Source organism: Pempheris klunzingeri, chromosome 18, assembly GCF_042242105.1.
Source record: "Pempheris klunzingeri isolate RE-2024b chromosome 18, fPemKlu1.hap1, whole genome shotgun sequence".
NCBI classification, from domain to species: Eukaryota; Metazoa; Chordata; class Actinopteri; order Acropomatiformes; family Pempheridae; genus Pempheris; species Pempheris klunzingeri.
The window spans coordinates 21,245,491-21,262,990 of record NC_092029.1 but is presented as its reverse complement, the minus strand read 5'-3'; the positions used below and the strand labels follow the sequence as shown (position 1 = coordinate 21,262,990).

General features: G+C 45.3%; 2 protein-coding genes across 2 annotated transcripts in view; one reads left to right on the top strand and one right to left on the bottom strand.

Annotated features, from left to right (window-relative positions):
- The window catches only part of cdk19 (cyclin dependent kinase 19), a 47,842-nt gene extending 42,134 nt beyond the window's left edge, over window positions 1-5,708 (bottom strand). Inside the window, exons 1-2 of the mRNA XM_070849334.1 lie at window positions 5,532-5,708; window positions 1,007-1,082 (exon numbers count right to left, since the gene is read on the bottom strand). Coding sequence (XP_070705435.1) covers window positions 1,007-1,082; window positions 5,532-5,659 — 204 coding nt within the window. The 5' untranslated portion in view covers window positions 5,660-5,708. The remainder of the gene's footprint in view (window positions 1-1,006; window positions 1,083-5,531) is intronic.
- Window positions 5,709-7,184: 1,476 nt separating this feature from the next.
- Window positions 7,185-17,500, top strand: amd1 (adenosylmethionine decarboxylase 1). The gene is made up of 9 exons (XM_070849422.1): window positions 7,185-7,481; window positions 12,033-12,119; window positions 12,911-13,037; window positions 13,178-13,280; window positions 13,421-13,463; window positions 13,667-13,811; window positions 13,996-14,088; window positions 14,195-14,350; window positions 14,450-17,500. The coding sequence occupies exons 1-9, from the start codon at window positions 7,369-7,371 to the stop codon at window positions 14,591-14,593; spliced, it is 1,011 nt and encodes a 336-aa protein (XP_070705523.1). The 5' UTR covers window positions 7,185-7,368; the 3' UTR covers window positions 14,594-17,500.

Genomic DNA, 17,500 nt, shown 5'->3' with positions numbered 1-17,500 from the left:
ACATACTTTATTTGACTATTTGTTTATTCAAATGTGAGAGAGTTCCTCATCATCATGTGCTTATTTCTAAAGGCAGCATCCACACACCACACACAGACCCTTAGAGTTTAAAGTGGTTTATTTAGAGGATAATTAAGTGCAAAAGTTAAAACTGTCTCTGTGTTTATTCACAGGCTTAATGCTGAATTCAAGAGCCTCTTATCTACACGACTGTGGGCAGACAGCCAGTGGAGAGTAAAGCTTTCAAGACTCCATAATATAGTAGTGAGCAATTAAACACAGACACAAGGGTCCAGTAGTCCCACTCCGATATAATAGTGCAAGGAAGCCCATTTAAAACACTAGGGAGACTAAGACTTTACAAATCAAATCAAAACAACAGTGAAAATGGTTTAAAGGGTAAATGTGTGAATTTTCATTGAATAACATTTAAAATTTCAGCAAGTAGTCAATTTACAAACTATCATCATAAGTCATTTTTGATTTCTTTTACACTTATTTGGATTTGATTCCATTCTCCTGTCTGTGTGTTGAGCACAGAGCTTGAGTCAGGGCGCTGATAGCCTCGCTTTGTATAATGAGTGGATGCAGGGGGGACAGTTAGCCTGGCTCTGTCCAAAGGTCAAAAAGACACCAACAAACCACTGTAAAAGTGCCATTTTTACAATGGATGCAGTTAGTCTAACATGTACACAAACAGAGATGTGAAAACAATCATTTGTGGTTTCAGATGGTTGTGTGCTGGAAGTAAATCGACAAACAACAACTAAACCACAAATTGTCATTTTAACATGTTTGCTTGTGTATTGATGAGCATAGATTAACTTTAGACAGAACCAGGCCAGCTGCTTCCCCATTTCCGGCCTTTATGCTACGTGAGGTCAAGCACAAGTTGACTCCAGCTCTGGACTCAGGGAGAAAGCAAAGTAGCATATTTAGCAAAATGTTGAACTGCTACTTTAAGATCAAACAAAAAGAAACACACTAATGAAAAGCTGTAACTTACAGCGATTTCTCTGCAGGCAGACATCGATATTCCAGTGCCTTCTATTTGTTTCAGTGCATACTCCTTCTCATCTTTCCTGTAGAGACAAAAAGAGAACATGGGACTAGCATTACCAGATGGCCTTAACATCAACCATCAAATTCTGACTCTTGCTTTGGCCCTTTGGGTTTAGATTGTTAAAGTAGGAGGTGTTTTGGGAGGAAGACAAGGACAGCCGAGGGCACGAAAAAGCCAGCACGGGTTGACTGCCAGGGAGGAATCCCTGCCATCAGAGATAGCCTTTGGCAGTAGAGGACCATCCGTTCCCAGCAGGAGTGCTCTGTTGTAGCCGCTCCCCCAGGGCCTGGATCACTGCCCTGCATGAATTTCATCCTTGATGCAAAGACAGATGCTCGGGATTCAAACTGCACTCCGGCTCGGCTGCATCTCTTGGCAGTGGCTCCATTTGGAAGACGGGCATTTGCCCTTGTGAATCACATTTGTGCATGAAAACCAGTTAATAAGTGAAATGTGAGACTGGAGGGCAGAGCAGACTCAGCAGACAAACACTGATCACGAAGATAAAGACTGTTTAAAGCAGTGGAGGAAATGAGAGCTAAAAGGAAACGATTCTATTAAAAACAGTGGAAAGAGGCACGATTGAGATGTAAACACACATCTGTGGATGGTATTCATTAATAAGTTTGTTCGGTGAGCGGCCCGCACAGATCAAACAGGTCCACGCGGTGCCAACATCAAACCCACTTCAGCCTCATTTGCATTTGAGTTGGTCATGGATTAACTGGAGCTTTCAGGCACACATTTCTAAAAGTAATTGAGCCGCACAGATGCTCAAAACAGTTCATAACATTTTATCTTTCAGTCTGTGAGCTAATTTTCCTCATATGAATTTAGCATAATTCAAATAATAAAAGAGTATATTTACTAATCCACTAGGCAGAAGTGAAAGAGACGACTCCAGAACATGACAGCTAAAGATGGATATGTGCTGTACCTTTTTGCTTCTTCTTCATTCAGACATGACATCAAATTTCACTTTTTTTTTCAGTGAAAGAAGGATTTCCCTACTGGAAAGATGGCTTTTTCATAAAACTGGGCTGTCTGTGCAGTAAAGAGGCACAACGTGTTTTGAAATAGATGCTACCAGGCCAGAGAAAACAGAGAATAGTGCTGTGGTATTCTCATTTGCTAAAAGAGTAAGCCTACAACAACCAGAATGCACTGTGCCGCTATCCTCGCCTGGTGGTGCTTGACTCTCTGCTCATATAAGTTAAACTCATTAAACCATTCAAATGGTTTCCTTCGGGCAACCATACAAGTAATGTGGAGGTACAATCTATAAGTCGGCAAGAGTCTGCTGCATGATGCTTTGCCGGGAGCTGAGTGTAGGTGACATGGAGGAAAGTTCAACACTCTTCATTTGCATATATTACCAAAACTGTTATGATACAAAGCTGGTTGGAAATGGAAAAAACTTCCCCTTTATTGGATACCTCCTCCATGTAATCCTAAAATCATTGATTGAAGAGGATAAACCAATCAGCCAATCAGAGAGCTGTGGTGTCAAGTCAACATGCTGTAGGAGCTGCTCATAGAGCCAACAGTGGGGGATGCAGCACAAAATCCAACCTAACCCACACACAAACAACACACGATGGGCCACTGTGGGCTCGCTCGTTCAGGGCCGCTGCATTCCTCTTCTGCTGGTTAGAGTGTGCCAGCGGTGTCAGCAAAGGCCTCTGCAATTCCATCACCGCGGTTTGCGAAGTCCCATCATGCCTCTCTCAGACTTTGGAACACTGCGGTCTGCGGACACACTGGTGACTGGTTCTCAGTGTGAGCTGCAATGCCAGCACCATAAACCTATGCTTAAAAAACCACCAGAGACAAGCAGCACTGCAAATGTCTGAACAAAGTTTACTTTGGACCTGAGCAAGCACAGCCAACCTAACGTTTCCCCGCGGTGGACCGAACGCAGGCCGTGGGCAGCGCTGTGACAGTGACTCCCCGATAAAAGTGCAACAATGGCGCTCATGCTTGCGCCTCACAGCTACCACCCTGGCCCCTGTGTGTCCATGGTGACATTACATCTTCACACCTCTTCACAAGCACACTTCTCCTTTCCCTGCCAGGTGGGATACACTTGCTTATTCCTTAGGTGTGAAGCTAGCAAACATCGAAAGCACACATGGTATCTCAGACTGTTCAGCAAGGAAATCGGGATAATTCATTTCTAGAGTCTTGTGCACTGGAGTTAGTGTTGACTTTAAAACCCCTTACAGGTTAGGCTCACTGGGAGTATCCTCAGGGCCTTGCCTCCAGCTTCTAAGAATACAATCCAGGCTGTAGCACAGGGTGTCAGATCCCACTTCTAATTGAACGGTTTATTTTCCAAGATAGGAACAACCTTAACATTACTTATAACAAGATGATGTCTATTACTTATTTCACTTTCTTCTTAGGAATGCTGTATTTAAAAGAGCCAAGAGGCTTTATAACACCTGCATTAAACAACACTGAGTATCTCTGTTTCACTGAATACTTCAGCCGTCTCACTGTATTTCCTGATGAATGTGTTGAAATAGGTTCCACGCCCTGGATCCCCTGCACTAAATGTGTAACACCCTTGAGGATGTTACCTCACAGCATGAAACAGGTTCTCTGGTAATACCGCCTGAGTTCACCTTTTGACCTCACATCACATCTCCATTATCCAGTGCTGTGCAGGTGGATGTGATAAGACACTGCCTGCAGCCTTGACTCAGCTTTACAACTCAGTGAGTCAGTGAAGAATGGTGGAGAGGCTTATCTGAGACATGTTAGTTACTGTCAAACAACAAGGAAACGACCAATCCCACTTTTCCTGTGTGGATACAGAAAGTTGAGTTAATAAAGTTAATACCAGTGCTCTGTTTCATTTTACTGTAGATAATGTTGTGTGTGAGCTAACAACTGAACATAATCTCCAAAATCACACCTGGCTGGTTCCCCATCCCTGTTACATTTTCAGGGTTTGTGCAAATTGGAATGGTTTTGCTCTAGAAGTCAGTCACTGACTGTACTACCCCAACAGGGATTAAGAAATAGTATTTCATGTGGGTCAACCACATCTGGCCATAAACGGCTACATTTATGTAATGCTTTCATCCAAAGCACCTTACAAGGACACTGCTACTCACTCACCCACCAAGCTACTGCGCGGGCCAACCATTGGGAGCAATAGGCCTTGCCCAGGGACACTTTGGCACGTGTACGGGAGGAGGTGGAGATCAGACCGCCAACCGTGCGATCAGGGGACACGACGCTCCACCTCCTGAGTCACAGCCACGCCTGGTCATCTGGCTGATACATGTTCCCCGTAACAGCTTGTGAAAAAGGTTGACACAGTTTCATCGCTACAATGTCATACCAACAGCCACGTATTAGCGCGGTTTTATAAAAACACTGACAACGAAACAGTATTGAATGGTAACATCTGGCCATCTGCCACATCTGGCTGATTCCCGATCCCTGCGGCATTGTTTTTGAGCTTGTGCTAATTTTAATAATATTGTTCCAGAAGGCTTTAAAGTTGGATTATTACAATTTCATGGCAACAGTGACAAAGAAACAGCATTTCACGTAGATTGGTCACATCTGGCTGCTACTGATCCCTGTCTTCAGGGTCATCTCAGCACCAGTACCACCTAGAGTCCATCACTTTTCTAAATAACAAAGATATACCATTCAAATTCTAAAAGGATGAAAAGCAAGCGACTCTCCATGCACCAGCTCCCTGGTCACAACGCTTTTTGCATTCAATTTGCTTTCCAAGTTGTCAGGTCTGAGTGACTCCCCTGGCCCTGGGGGACACACTTCACCATTAAACTAAAACTGTCCACTGGGATTTGGTCCATTTTAGGGACAAACAGTGACACTGCTGGCGTGCTTTAACAGAGAACTCCATCTTCCTACTGCTGCTGGTGTACACACTGTAGTCACACATGCATTGTCACATGCTTGGTAGTAACAGTGTAAAGAGCAATTACATTACATTCAACTGTGAGGCTAAAAAAAAAAAAGTTTGGCCAGGGCGCACAGTGTTAAAACTGGGGAGGGGGGGCAGCTTGGCCATGCAGAGGCGCTGAAATGTCACTATCGCGTCGAATGACGAGAGCAACGTCTTCCGTTGCGTTCAAAGACACTAAAGCGAGATGTGCTGGCCACCCTAAAGACTTGGCTAAACATAAATAGCACCGTTGCTTCTCTGCGCTGTTTTGGGGGGGTTGGTGAGGAAAGAGGAGGAGGGGAGGAGGAAGGGGAGCGGGGAAGAGGGGGGGGCCGTTGGTTGGTGAGTGAGTGAGTGAGTGAGTGAGTGCGTTACATGAAAACAAAAACACAGACACACACACACAGGGTTTTCGCTTCGGGAGGCTCAAATCTAACGCGCCGCTCGGCACACAACGAGCGGAGGCGTGTGTTCACAAAAAGCATCCTGCGGTCAGTTTCATGGCAGCAGAAACAATAACGTTCACGGTTATCTTACCCGTCTTTGCGCTTAGCTTTATAAACGTGCCCGTAGGTGCCTCGACCCACTTTGCAACCTTCATATTCGAACAGATCTTCTACTCTCTCTCTCTCGGCCGCCAGCTTTGTTTTGAAGTCGTAATCCATTTTAACCCATAAATACGTCTTAATTTACAATAAAATAAAATATTAATTATTACATGCATTAATTAAATAATCTGGTCGTTTTATTCCCCCACCATTTCCTTGTTTGGGATTTTGGTCTGCTCCGCTTAATGTTCACTGGCTCGTTGACGTTTCTAATTGGCGCGCAGGGCTTGCTGGGTAACGTAGTTCTTTTTTAGCAGGCGCTGCTGTTCGCCAGCTCGCGAGCGGAGATGGAGGAAACTACAACCCGCGTTTCTCGCTGCGGTTTGTTGTACTTTGCGTGCTCATGAACGCTCTTCAAAAATGCAGGCATCGGTTGTTTGAAATTCATGATGTACAAGCATGGCTGTTTGTCCAAAGTATAACTAGCTGACATTCTATCTACATATTTAGAAATACTTGTATGATCCCTGAACTCTCTCTCTCTCTGTATGTGTGTATATATATATATATATATAGTATACATTTTTATATATATATAAATTTTTATATATATATATATATATATATATATATATATATATATATATATATATTTATTTATTTATTTATTTATTTATTTTTTTAATTTATATATATATATATATATATATATATACACACACACGTATATGTATATATACGTGTGTGTGTGTGTGTGTGTGTGTGTATATAATTACATACCATTACTATCAAGGTAATACTGTAGGTACAGAAGAATATGAATTAAGGTTTCTCTGAAGAGATGAAAACTTTTAATAACAGAGGTATAAAATGAGCACACCAATAATAATAATAATTATAATAATACATTGATGCCTATACTATAAATAAACTGACATATTGAGTTATATACACACTTGTGCAGGTACAATGGTGTTATAAACCGTAACATATTTTATTAACATATTTTCTTCAACTTCAATTGGCCAAACGGCTCACTTACAACTGAATGTCTGCTCTATGTGCACTAATATTATTTTATAATATTATGCTGTAATATTAATGCTATCGTATTATTTCATAATTCAGAGTTTAAATTGTGCATTTGTTTCTGTGGAGTTAAAACAATAAATAAATGTATTATGGTCGTGCAATGCTAAGTGTCAGTAATAAAATACACATTGAAATTCATAAGACAGCAAAAGCTCAACATATGTCAGAGAAGCACTTAGTTTACACAGAATTTTTTTAAATTAAGCATTTTGGGGTTTCTGATATATAATATCTATGAGATTAATGGATAAATAGTCCCATCTTTTCAAGTAGGGACTTAAATGAACACCACTTACTGTCGTAAATGTAGTTGGCATCACTGTACTTTAATATTTTTGTGCAGAGCAATGGCACGCTACGTGCAGGCTGTAAAAAATAACGTCACGAAGGAAACCCCTTTTTTACAATGATTGATAGGTTCCTGGTCCAACCGCATCTCACAAGCCAGAGTGCTACGACCGGATTGGCGACCTGCAAGGATGACGCAGGGCGGCTAGCATATAAAGGCACCGCGCCATCTCTGTTCAGTGCTCTACACAGTATGGCCGGCGATATTAGCTAGCACTCGCTAACGGTATTCTCTGCAAAAGGGAAGACGGTAACTCAAGAAAATCATCACCTGGATTGCTTAAAGGACTGTACCTCAATAAGTTATAAGTGATCGAGGAAGGATTAATAAAGCAGTAAACGTTACAACCGACGTTTAATATTTTTTGTTGGGTGTCTGTTGTCTCATGATGGAAGATAACGGTGCACATTTCTTCGAGGGGACCGAGAAGCTGTTGGAGGTGTGGTTCTCTCGGCAGGACGAGACCAAAGGAACTGGGGACCTCCGCACCATCCCAAGGTTTGTGGCATCTGAATGTACTCGCTGCCGTGTTAGTCCTTAGCAGCATATGGAAAGTGTGGCTGAAACGCCGGCCACCTGCTTGGCTTCACCCCCCCACTCCCCCCACCCCCCCACCTCCTCGGTTCACCCGTGACATGTAAAAAAGGTTGACTAAATGTGGTGAAAATCTTGTTCTTCAGCGGCGGGTCCTTCTTTGTAATCTTTAGGTCATCCTTAGTAAACTAGTAAGGGACGTTCTTAACACCAAAGCCCACGACCAGTAAGCGAGCAAACACCGTCACTGGAAAATGGCCACCTCCCCCTTCAACAGTGGCACTTCCAAGCTGAGTCATTCATTCTTTAGCGAGGAAATTAATGGCGATTGACGTGTTGGGACACTGATACAAGCCCTCACTTGTTACGGTGAGCGCTAGTTCACTGGTAGAATGTTAGAACGGCGTCTCGACAGCAAGTTTGCAGCATGTTTGTAGCTCTAGCTAACTCTAGCTAGGTCCTGGGAGCACGTATTAAAATACCCCGCTGCCTCCTGCTATTTCCTACTCGTCGTACGGCTCTTTGGGGCTGTTGTATCATGTGAATGAGCCTTCATATTATTCGCGTAATGTGTCACCTTACTTTGGTGCCAACATTAGGCGGGCTTGCCCACCCCCTCCCCTCCCCTCCCCTCCCTCCCCGCCGGTGCGCACGCGTTATTTATTGCCCCGCATTGGAGCTGGGACGTGGTTTGGCCACATTTCCTCAAAGTGCTCCAACACCCAAAGCTACGTGTTTTACGTAGTCAGTTCTTGTCAATACAGCAGCGGTGCGTTTGTCTCGCTGTAACCGGGGAGCTTATTTTTTCTGCGTCATTCAACAACTAGGGGGCCTCAACGGAGGTGTCAGACATGTGGTCGTCCGTCCTCACCGCGTGTCTCCGTTTGCACCGACAAGTGGCCACCAGCACGGGCACGCGCATTCAAATCATACGTCACTCCGACCTCCGTGTCCGTGTGCTCAGCCGGTGTGTGTATGTGTGTGGGGGGGTTCTGTCCTCCAGCTAAGAGGGGTTTCAGCTTCCGTGACAGGGAAAAGACGGGAAGTGAAATGCTCCCAGACAGAATGTGTGTGACTAAAATGACAGTGAGTCACCATGGAGTGTTTTTTAGTACGGGATGCTATGACCCGGGGGGGGGGGGGCTCCTTTTTAATGTTCAGGTTCATTCCCCTTTTGTACAGTCCGTGTCCACAACGTCTAAAGTTCACCCACTGCATGGCAGCCCCATCATGTGCTGCAAGTCCCCCCAAAAGTGCATGTAGTCGTTGTTCCGGTCACGTTTCCAGTCATGCAGGCTCTCCCCTCCCACCTCCCCTGATTGGCTGCAGGGCCTCCCTGCTGTGATCTGCTCCGAGCCACTTGGCTGCATTCAAAGAAAAGGGTATTTCTGGGTGATGGGTCATTCTGAGAAATGGATGGGAATGGTTTAAAAAAAAAAAAGGCTGTGGACCTTTGCCCTTGTTCAACACAACAAAATCCACTCAAGAAGTGAGGAGCATGTGCCAAGTAGAAGTAAAATAGGTCATACATGGGTAGATCAGACATGATTAAGGTGAGCTTTGTCACCACTAAAAACTCCCATGTGTTCATTCATCAGTGTGAGAGTAAAGCAACTGGAGGTGTCCCCCACAGAATGATTTACAGTGACAACAGCTGGTTAGGAATCATCACACACCCCAGCCCACCTCCTTCTACTGGTTTAAGAACCAGTCACCTACACTCTGAATGGGGTTCATGCCTCCTGATGCTTTGCTCCGTAACCTGTTGGTGCAGAGCTGTGTGAGTGAGTGGCCTGTGGCAAGGTTCAAGGCGAAATTAGTTTTGCACTCCGAGTAACTTTCCTGGTCATTTACCAGATCATAGAGGTCGGTTTAAGAAAAGTGAGTGGGCAGTCGAGTGAATGAGGAGCGGCATTAATTTACAGCCAGAGGGCAGATTAACGGCTCAGAGGGACACTGTCAGTGGATCAGGCTCGCTTGGACATCAGCCAATGTCCAAATAAGTCCACAAGGGCATCTGATTCACAAATGCAGAGCTCACTCACATTACCTTCACTGTCCTTCCTCAGGGCTCAACTCCAGCTTACAGCCTGCTTCTAGTGATTGTTGAGCAGCTAGTCCTGAAGGCCAGTTCATGTTATCATATCTGTGCTGCTCTAAGTGTGGCCTTTAGTGTCTCTGCAGCTCAATGAGTGAAAGTAGCTGTCTAAAGGTTTTGTTTTGTGTTATTAGTGTCCCTCTCGTGCTCTCCAGTCTTTTGAATTCATCATCAAAACTATCCACAGTTCCGGGAATGTGTTGTCTTGGTAAACCGTGTGTCTGTGGATGATGACTCTAATCTGGTCCTTTTCCTGGAGGCCGGTCTCTCAGTGAGGACGACCTGATCCTGCTGAGCAACCAGAAATAGCCCCTGGTGTACATTTCACACTGAAATGGGAGCTGACCCAGGTCTTGGATGAAATTTACCCTTTGGTATGAAGCTGGGAAGCCGGCATGTTGCAACAGCTCTGATGTCATTCTGTGTAGAAGAGTGAACCACAACCTGTGATTGGGCCTGTCCTTGTTTGTCTAGAGGCCATTTGTCATTTTAAAACCAGATGGAAATGCATGCTATAGGTAAGAAAGGTAAAATGTGTAGAATTCGCTGGAAACACTTGAAGGGTCTAATTCCTACCAGCCTGCCACAGTGTGGTACTTCAGTGCACTTTTAAATTTAAACTCAAGATGGAAAAGAGGAGACAGACTGCATGAATGACTGTCAGAAGCAGAAAGTAAAAGGGTCTCTGCTCACTATGAAATAACCCCCATGCTGCCTGACTGTAATGTAGTTTCATGGCGTGTTAAGACAGCTGCATGGTAATAACACATCCTAATGGTGACACAATGTACGGACCATAATGAATGCGGCTAAATGACACGCTGTCCCTCCTTATGTAATCTCTAAACATGGTGGCCACGATCAGGAAGTAAGATGGCGAGTGACCATAAAACTGTCCTGTTGGCTGCTGAATGACCGGAGCATCATTGTGTCGTCCTTTTTTGTGGGACGCAAATTAGATTTGGAGACTTTCATCATAGAAGCAGTGCAGCTACTGGTGTTGTACAGTTTATTTATGCAGAAGCAGCTGCACTGTTTTGTCTCCTAATGATCCGTATGAGGCGTTCCCAAAGGACGCACTAACCAGCCGCTGATGGATATCGTCAGGCTCTGGTTACATGGCACCCAGAAACTCTGTTTACAAAAAAACAGCCAAACTTCACTAACCCATCCACTCTGCAAATAATGCTCCAGGTGAACTACTGTGGATGTGATGCATCTAAAAGCATTTTTTGCTGGATTGCTAGAGGAATGAAGGAAGGGCGGCATACTACAATGCCCCCCCCCAAGCCAGACTAACTTGGGATGTTATGTAGTAGATCACCCACTCGCCTGAAGCTCCCAGAATGGTGTTTTATTATTTTACGGCTATATTTTGGTATGTCTGTTTGAATGGGGGCTTAGAAGCATAAGTGGCAGCACAACTTGTCAGATTCCTTGTTTTCTAGGGATGTGTCACCAGAGCCAAGTGTGAAAACTAGTCTATTAGCTTTTCACCCTGAATTCCTGTCATTTCCTCTGCTCTTATTAAGACGCGTATTTAAAATCAGATGGCTGACATGAGGTGATCCAAGCAGTCGGGGCTGACTTACTGCTCACACCTGCTTTCTGACTAGAGCTGTCACTGACAGTTGGAGACCTGGAGCTGACAGTGCAGTCACTGGCACATCTCCCGTTCTGAGGTTCCCCAGAAAGGCTGTCGCTTCATGCAGTTCTGTCGGTCTCTCAGGGTGAATTATGCAACATTGGCTTCTGGTAAATTCCCCCGTTGAGCGTTGCCCTCCTCGTGGTGTTTCTCTGCAGGCCGCGCCGTGCTTCCTGCTGGACGCTCTGAATGGGTCCCGGTTGTCCCCTTCCAAGGTTGCAAAAGAATGTGACGCAGCTGCATTTGCACTGCAGCTGTCTTTGGGTGGTGGGGGGGGGTACCCTCCTGCCACTGAGGAGGAGAGTGCTGGCTGTGTTATCTGTCCCAGCTTGTGAATTTCAGTTTGCCCAGAAATGCTGAACTGGGGCCAAGACTCCAGCAGCCCAAATCCACATTTCACTGCAGCTTTTCTGCACATAGCAAGTATCTTATTCCTGTTGGTCTGAACATTTTCTTCACTGCTAATCTCAGAATGCAGCATTTTATTGCAGTGACCTCCTCCGGGACAGTGAATTTCATCTCAAATGAATGCGTACATTTGCTAAGTAGTTGACCAACTACAGAAAAGTCTATTCCATTATCCGTTTGAGATTGTTTGAATGTTTTCTTACGTGCCCTTAGTGCCATGAACTCCACTCGCTGAATGCCTTCCTCCCCGTTACGGCTTGTAGGGCGTTACTGTAATTGTTAAACGCTAACCGTCCATTCAAGTGTGTGTGATGAGCATGGAAAATGAGTGCCTAAATGTTGCTTTTGCTTTCTCTTCTTTCAGGTTTGAGTGGGATAAACTCTTGGAGAATGTGCATTGTTTGATCATAAGTGTGACACAGTCTGACAAGCAGGAAGCTTATATACTCAGGTGAGTGCTGGGTCTTGACCTACAGTTCATCTCTCTATTGATTTAGAAGGCAGGATTAGGCAGCGGTCACCTGTAAGCCGCTTGCCGTTGACGGTGCACTGTCTGTCCCAGATGATGAGACGGAGCCATGGACAGATATTACATGCTGCGTAGTCTTTGTAGGAAGTACACCAAGTCACACGTTTTTAAGGAAAGCCCGCCTCAAATGTGAAGGGTTAAAACCAGTAAGATCCGCTCTGCTGTTCTCAAGAACCAAACAAGTCCTCACAGGTAGCCGGGGCAACGATGAGTTTCTGCTGTCAGTCAAAGCAGCCACAGTTCTGATACTGCAAACGAAGCATAACCAGCGTGGCATTAACAAACACCCTGGTTGTTTGATCATTTCCTTAAACCAACCTTGGTATCAGATGGATGGGATTCCAAAACTCTAAGTTGCTTATGTGTACCTCCCCTGTAATTACTGCTGTAAACCCCCGTCTGGTGCGTTGAAACACATTTAAGAAGACTTTAGTTTAGCTCCCCTCACTGATATCCACATTTCTAGACGATGTCTTTTTGCACTTACTGTGAATCCATTTGGTTTTAACAGCTCGTCCATGTTTAGGGTGTGTGTGTGTGTGGGGGGGGGGTAGGAAGAAATGCCCTGTCTTAGATTAGGCCTGTTGTGTAAGCTCACAGGGTGGAAAGAGGACCTCCAGTTAATCATCTCTTGTATAATGAATAGGATAGTGTTAAAGTGTAATCCTAGTACAGATGCTTTACACCTCTCCTGTGCCTCCTTCCCTCCACAGTGAGAGTAGCATGTTTGTCTCCAAGAGACGTTTCATTTTGAAGACATGCGGAACCACCCTCTTACTGCAAGCACTGGTGCCTCTGCTGGAACTCGCCAGGGAGTACTGTGGCTTCGACGCCATCGAGGTAGGCTGCACCCAGCACCTTGGTATTCTACATAACATAACCTGCTATATGCACATATCAGACTGAAGTACCACGTCATCACCCACTGCCTGCTGCTGTTCAGCTCTCACTTTGTCATGTGCTTCTTTTTTTTTTTGCAGAATTTCTTCTACTCCCGCAAGAACTTTATGAAGCCTACCCATCAAGAGTTCCCTCATCGAAATTTCCAGGAGGAAGTGGACTTTCTCGGCCAGATTTTCCCAAGTACATGAACATTACATGATCTTAACACTACCATACTGTTTTTTTGTTTTCTGAAAATGGCTGCAGAAGCTCCTTTGGGCATTTCACACGTACGCTGGCCGTAAAGGCGACCAAACCAAACCTGTCTCTGCTTCTTCCAGATGGCGCAGCCTACTGTATGGGACGTTTGAACTCTGACTGCTGGTAAGCAACATGCAGCTCCCTGTGCTGGTTGAAACTTCATGTGCTGTCACACTGTTGCCAACATCAGAGCATCTGTTTGTCACTGACATGAATATAGTCATGGCCTCTACTGATTTCAGAGCCTCCGTTCGGACTTCACCTAGTCAGGCTTTCTCCTGATTTGGTAACAGGCGTAAATAACGTCCCGTGTCCGTCACCCACAGGTACCTGTTTACCCTGGACTTACCAGAGTACTGGGAGAACAAGCATGCGGATCAGACGCTGGAAGTTCTGATGAGCGACCTTGATCCAGCCATTATGGACCAGTTCTACATGAAAGATGGTGTTTCTGCAAGTGATGTCACTCGTGTGAGTAAATCCTTACCATCAGCGTGTGTGTGTGTGTGTGTGTGTGTGTGTGTCTCTCCAGTCACCAGCACATATTGGCATTCTACTGTTGTGGAAGAATGCAGCTGGGTGAGTGGTTAGGCATGAGCAGACATGGAGGCAGAAACTGAGTTAAAGCTCACATCCTTTTCTTCTTTTGTTGCAGATGAGTGGAATTTGTGACCTGATACCAGGTTCTGTGATCGATGCCACAATGTTCAACCCATGTGGATACTCAATGAACGGAATGAAGACTGATGTGAGTGGCTCTTTTTCTTTCTTTTTTTGAGCTGTTGCCTTCATTGCGGTCCAACTTGAACATTTCTGACAGATCCTACTAACGTGTCTCTGCTCGTCTTCTCCAGGGAACTTACTGGACCATCCACATCACCCCGGAGCCAGAGTTCTCCTACGTCAGCTTCGAAACCAACCTCTCCCAGACGTCGTACGACGAGCTGGTCAGGAAGGTGGTGGAGGTGTTTAAGCCAGGAAAATTCGTGACTACGCTTTTTGTCAATCAGGTATGTTTCTAGAATACAAGCTGGCTTTCATTCAGTGTGATTCTAATTGAAGCTGTCACTCAGTAAATTCTCTTCTCTCCGTCTCGTTTGCCCCCGCAGAGCTCCGAATGTCGCAGTGTCTTTTCTTCTGCCCAGAAACTCGAGGGCTACAAGCGTCTCGACCGCCAGTTGGCTCAATTCAACGACTACAATTTCGTCTTCACAAGCTACGCCCAGAACCGCCAGCAAGACCAACAGAGCTGAGGGTTGAGGATGAAGAAGAGGCGTAAAAAGAAAGGCGACCGCTTGGGACTCCCTCCCTGCGGCCGGCTTCACTCCCCACTAGAGAGCCTGTCGTCCTCCCCCTTCCTCGTCCCCTTCTGCTGCTGTCGTTGTTCAGAATCTCCCGGTGCTGACGCGGCCGCGAGCCCTAGTTTTACCTCCAGTTTGAGTTGTTTGCATTGTTGTACCTGTGACTTAGATCTCTTGCATGAAAGCTCTTTTCTCTGTTTCGATATTCTAGCTCACTCTTGCTGTGATCTTGAAGTGCATGTAGAGGAATTAAACACGCTCTGTTTGAGGCTGTCCATCTGTGCCCAGTATAACGGTCCCTTCCTGCAGGTGTCCCCCCTCATCCCCCACAGACAAGGCTTCCGCCCTCACTAGGCCGGGGCCCTGACATGCTCAGATCAGTCCGCCTCTTTATGAGCTTCACTCAGCCTGTCTGTAAAATTTGAAATTCCAACGGTCTCCGTCTAATTTGATTGATGCCAATTGTCACATTAGAGCGACCCCTACCGACGACTGCCTGCACTTTACACACCTGTTTACTCACGGTACGAAAAGAAGGCCAACCTCCTGTCTCGAGTCTGATTGAATGTACGAGTTGTGGTGAGCTTTTGGCCAGTCTAACCGTCGTCTTGTCTTTGGGACATGTTTTGAGTTTCTCTGAAAACAGACGCCATACTCGCTGTTTAACGTCACATTGTTGGATCAGAGGCTTGCAGCTCATTGGTCAGCGCTCTGGTTGCTGTACACTGCAAGTAACGGGGGTTTCCGCTTTGCTGGGCTTTGACGCTGACTCCCAACACCGGCATTCAGTCATTCGTGCTCCTCCACCCGCTAATAAGATGAGATGGTCCCTGCGTTTCCCCAAATAGACGGGCTTTAAAAGTTGTATGCCTGGAAAATGTATGTATGAATCATTGAAGACTTTGAACGTGTGCACTTAGCCAGTCAGCCTGAGTGCAACTATCTATAGGAAGTTTCCATCCTATAGCCCCCCCACCCCAGTCGTATTCAGCACTCTCATTTCCACGTTCACGTGAATTGGTTTAATGGAAAATGTTCAAACTGAATGTAGCACAGTCCCCCCCCCCTCACTCGTCTTTCGAATGTACATGTCTCTAGAGAAAAGCCTGGACTGGGTTTGAGCTGAATGTACGACTCCAGGAGAGCATGCCCCCACCCTCCTCTTCTCTCTCTCACACTGCTCACAATGACCTCTGCCGACCAGCCATTGTCCAGCTCGCAGCAGGTCTCCCCTGCCAGAGTCAGACTGTCAGCTGGCCCCAGAACCGTGACATGACGAGGGCCGGCCCTCCTGGCTGCGCCCCGCTCTGAATGGGAAATAATGAATCAGACACTTTTTGCTTAGTTGCCCAGCAAAGCATTTTTCTTCTTCCCACATAATATCCATCCTCTCTCTCTCTTTCCGCCCCATACAGAAATCTGTAAGCGCACAATAGAGGCCCTCCAGTCTGAGCATGCCAGGGTGATCCCGGATCATTCCACATGTACCTGCTGCATAAACTGCCATTTTATTAAATTTATTGTGCCCAGACATTTTTTGCAGTGAATTGGTCAAAAATGTCACTCCCCCAGCAGTTTTCTTTTTCTTTTTGTTTGGATCAATGCCCTTTGTTCACTGAGGGGGAAAATCCTGTGACACTATGGTGCATGTGACTAGTGCTGTGTTGCTTGACAGTGTAGCGTAGCGCCGTCTCTTCCTCCTTTTGTCAGTCAGTCAGTCTGTGCACCACTTTCCTCTTGTTTTCTCCGCTCAAAGTGTCATTGCAACTGCCGCATCCTGATGTGTTTCTGGGTAGGCGGGGACTTTTTTTTATTTATTTATTTTATTTTTGTTTAGGGGTGGGGTCAACTTGTAATTAATCTTCATTTCAAGTTGTGGAGAAGTGCCGAAAGCGGTGTGGGTTTCTTCCTTGTAACCAAACGCATGTCAGACGTCCAAGGTTTGTCCTCTCGGCCTGCGTTCAGTGGCGTTCACGATGCTTCTCCTGCCAGAGAATGCAGTTTGAATTTTGAACCGTAGAGGACGCAGCTTTACCTGCTTTCAGCCCCGTGGTGCAGTACAATCTGTTCTTTCCAATATCTGCGATGATTGCATCAGCGCCTAATAACAGTGCATTCATCACCTAGGGCACTCTGAGCCTGTTGGAACAGTTCATGTAAGAGCGAGCAGTCGGGTTAACATTGGAATAGTTTCCCTCTAGTTTGTCTATCGTGACATTTTGGAGCGATTTCATTCTTTTCCTGAGGACCAATCTCTGCTCTTACATCAACTCCTCAACGTGCTGTCAAAGGACTGCCACAGCTGGCAGAGGCCCCTTTTTTTAAAGTCCCACATTTGGAGCATATGAAGTGTAATGTTCTTGGATTAGGTACATTTTAGCCTTGTTGGTGTGGATCATTGCTCTTCTGTTTATTTTTTTTTTTTCTGTTTTTTTTTTTTTTTTTTTATACAGTGAACTCAAGACACATTTTTGCAGTTGAATGGTAATAGTTTTTTACAAAAGATATTTTGTATTTTTGCTGCGGACCAATATGCTTCCCCTTTTTGTTCAAATGTTTGTTGTTAAACTTGCGTGTTCTGAAGTTGAGGGATGACCTTTTTCAAAGCTGACTAAATCATGTTTTATCTTCTCACTTCCCCTTCCTCTGAATCGTTGAAAGGCTCCAGAGGAATGGCGAGTGAAAGCCCCCCCCCTGGGTGAGAGGGTGCAGTTGCAGGATCTGTCAGGAGGAACTTTTGAAGGAGAAACTTTGCTGTTCTAATTCTTTCTTTTGCTGTTCTTTGGATGGTCAAGATGTGCTAAATATATCTGTGCTACGAGCTTGATGCTTCAATAAAAAAGATACTTATCTGTGCAA

What these genes read in the sequence shown, in the direction of transcription:
- amd1 (XM_070849422.1), top strand. Translation starts at nt 7,369, where the DNA reads ATGATGGAAGATAACGGTGCACATTTCTTCGAGGGGACCGAGAAGCTG. An exon ending in GTGGCTTCGACGCCATCGAG is followed by an intron (nt 13,038 to 13,177) that starts GTAGGCTGCACC and finishes TTTTTTTTGCAG; the next exon opens with AATTTCTTCTACTCCCGCAA. An exon ending in TCTCGGCCAGATTTTCCCAA is followed by an intron (nt 13,281 to 13,420) that starts GTACATGAACAT and finishes TGCTTCTTCCAG; the next exon opens with ATGGCGCAGCCTACTGTATG.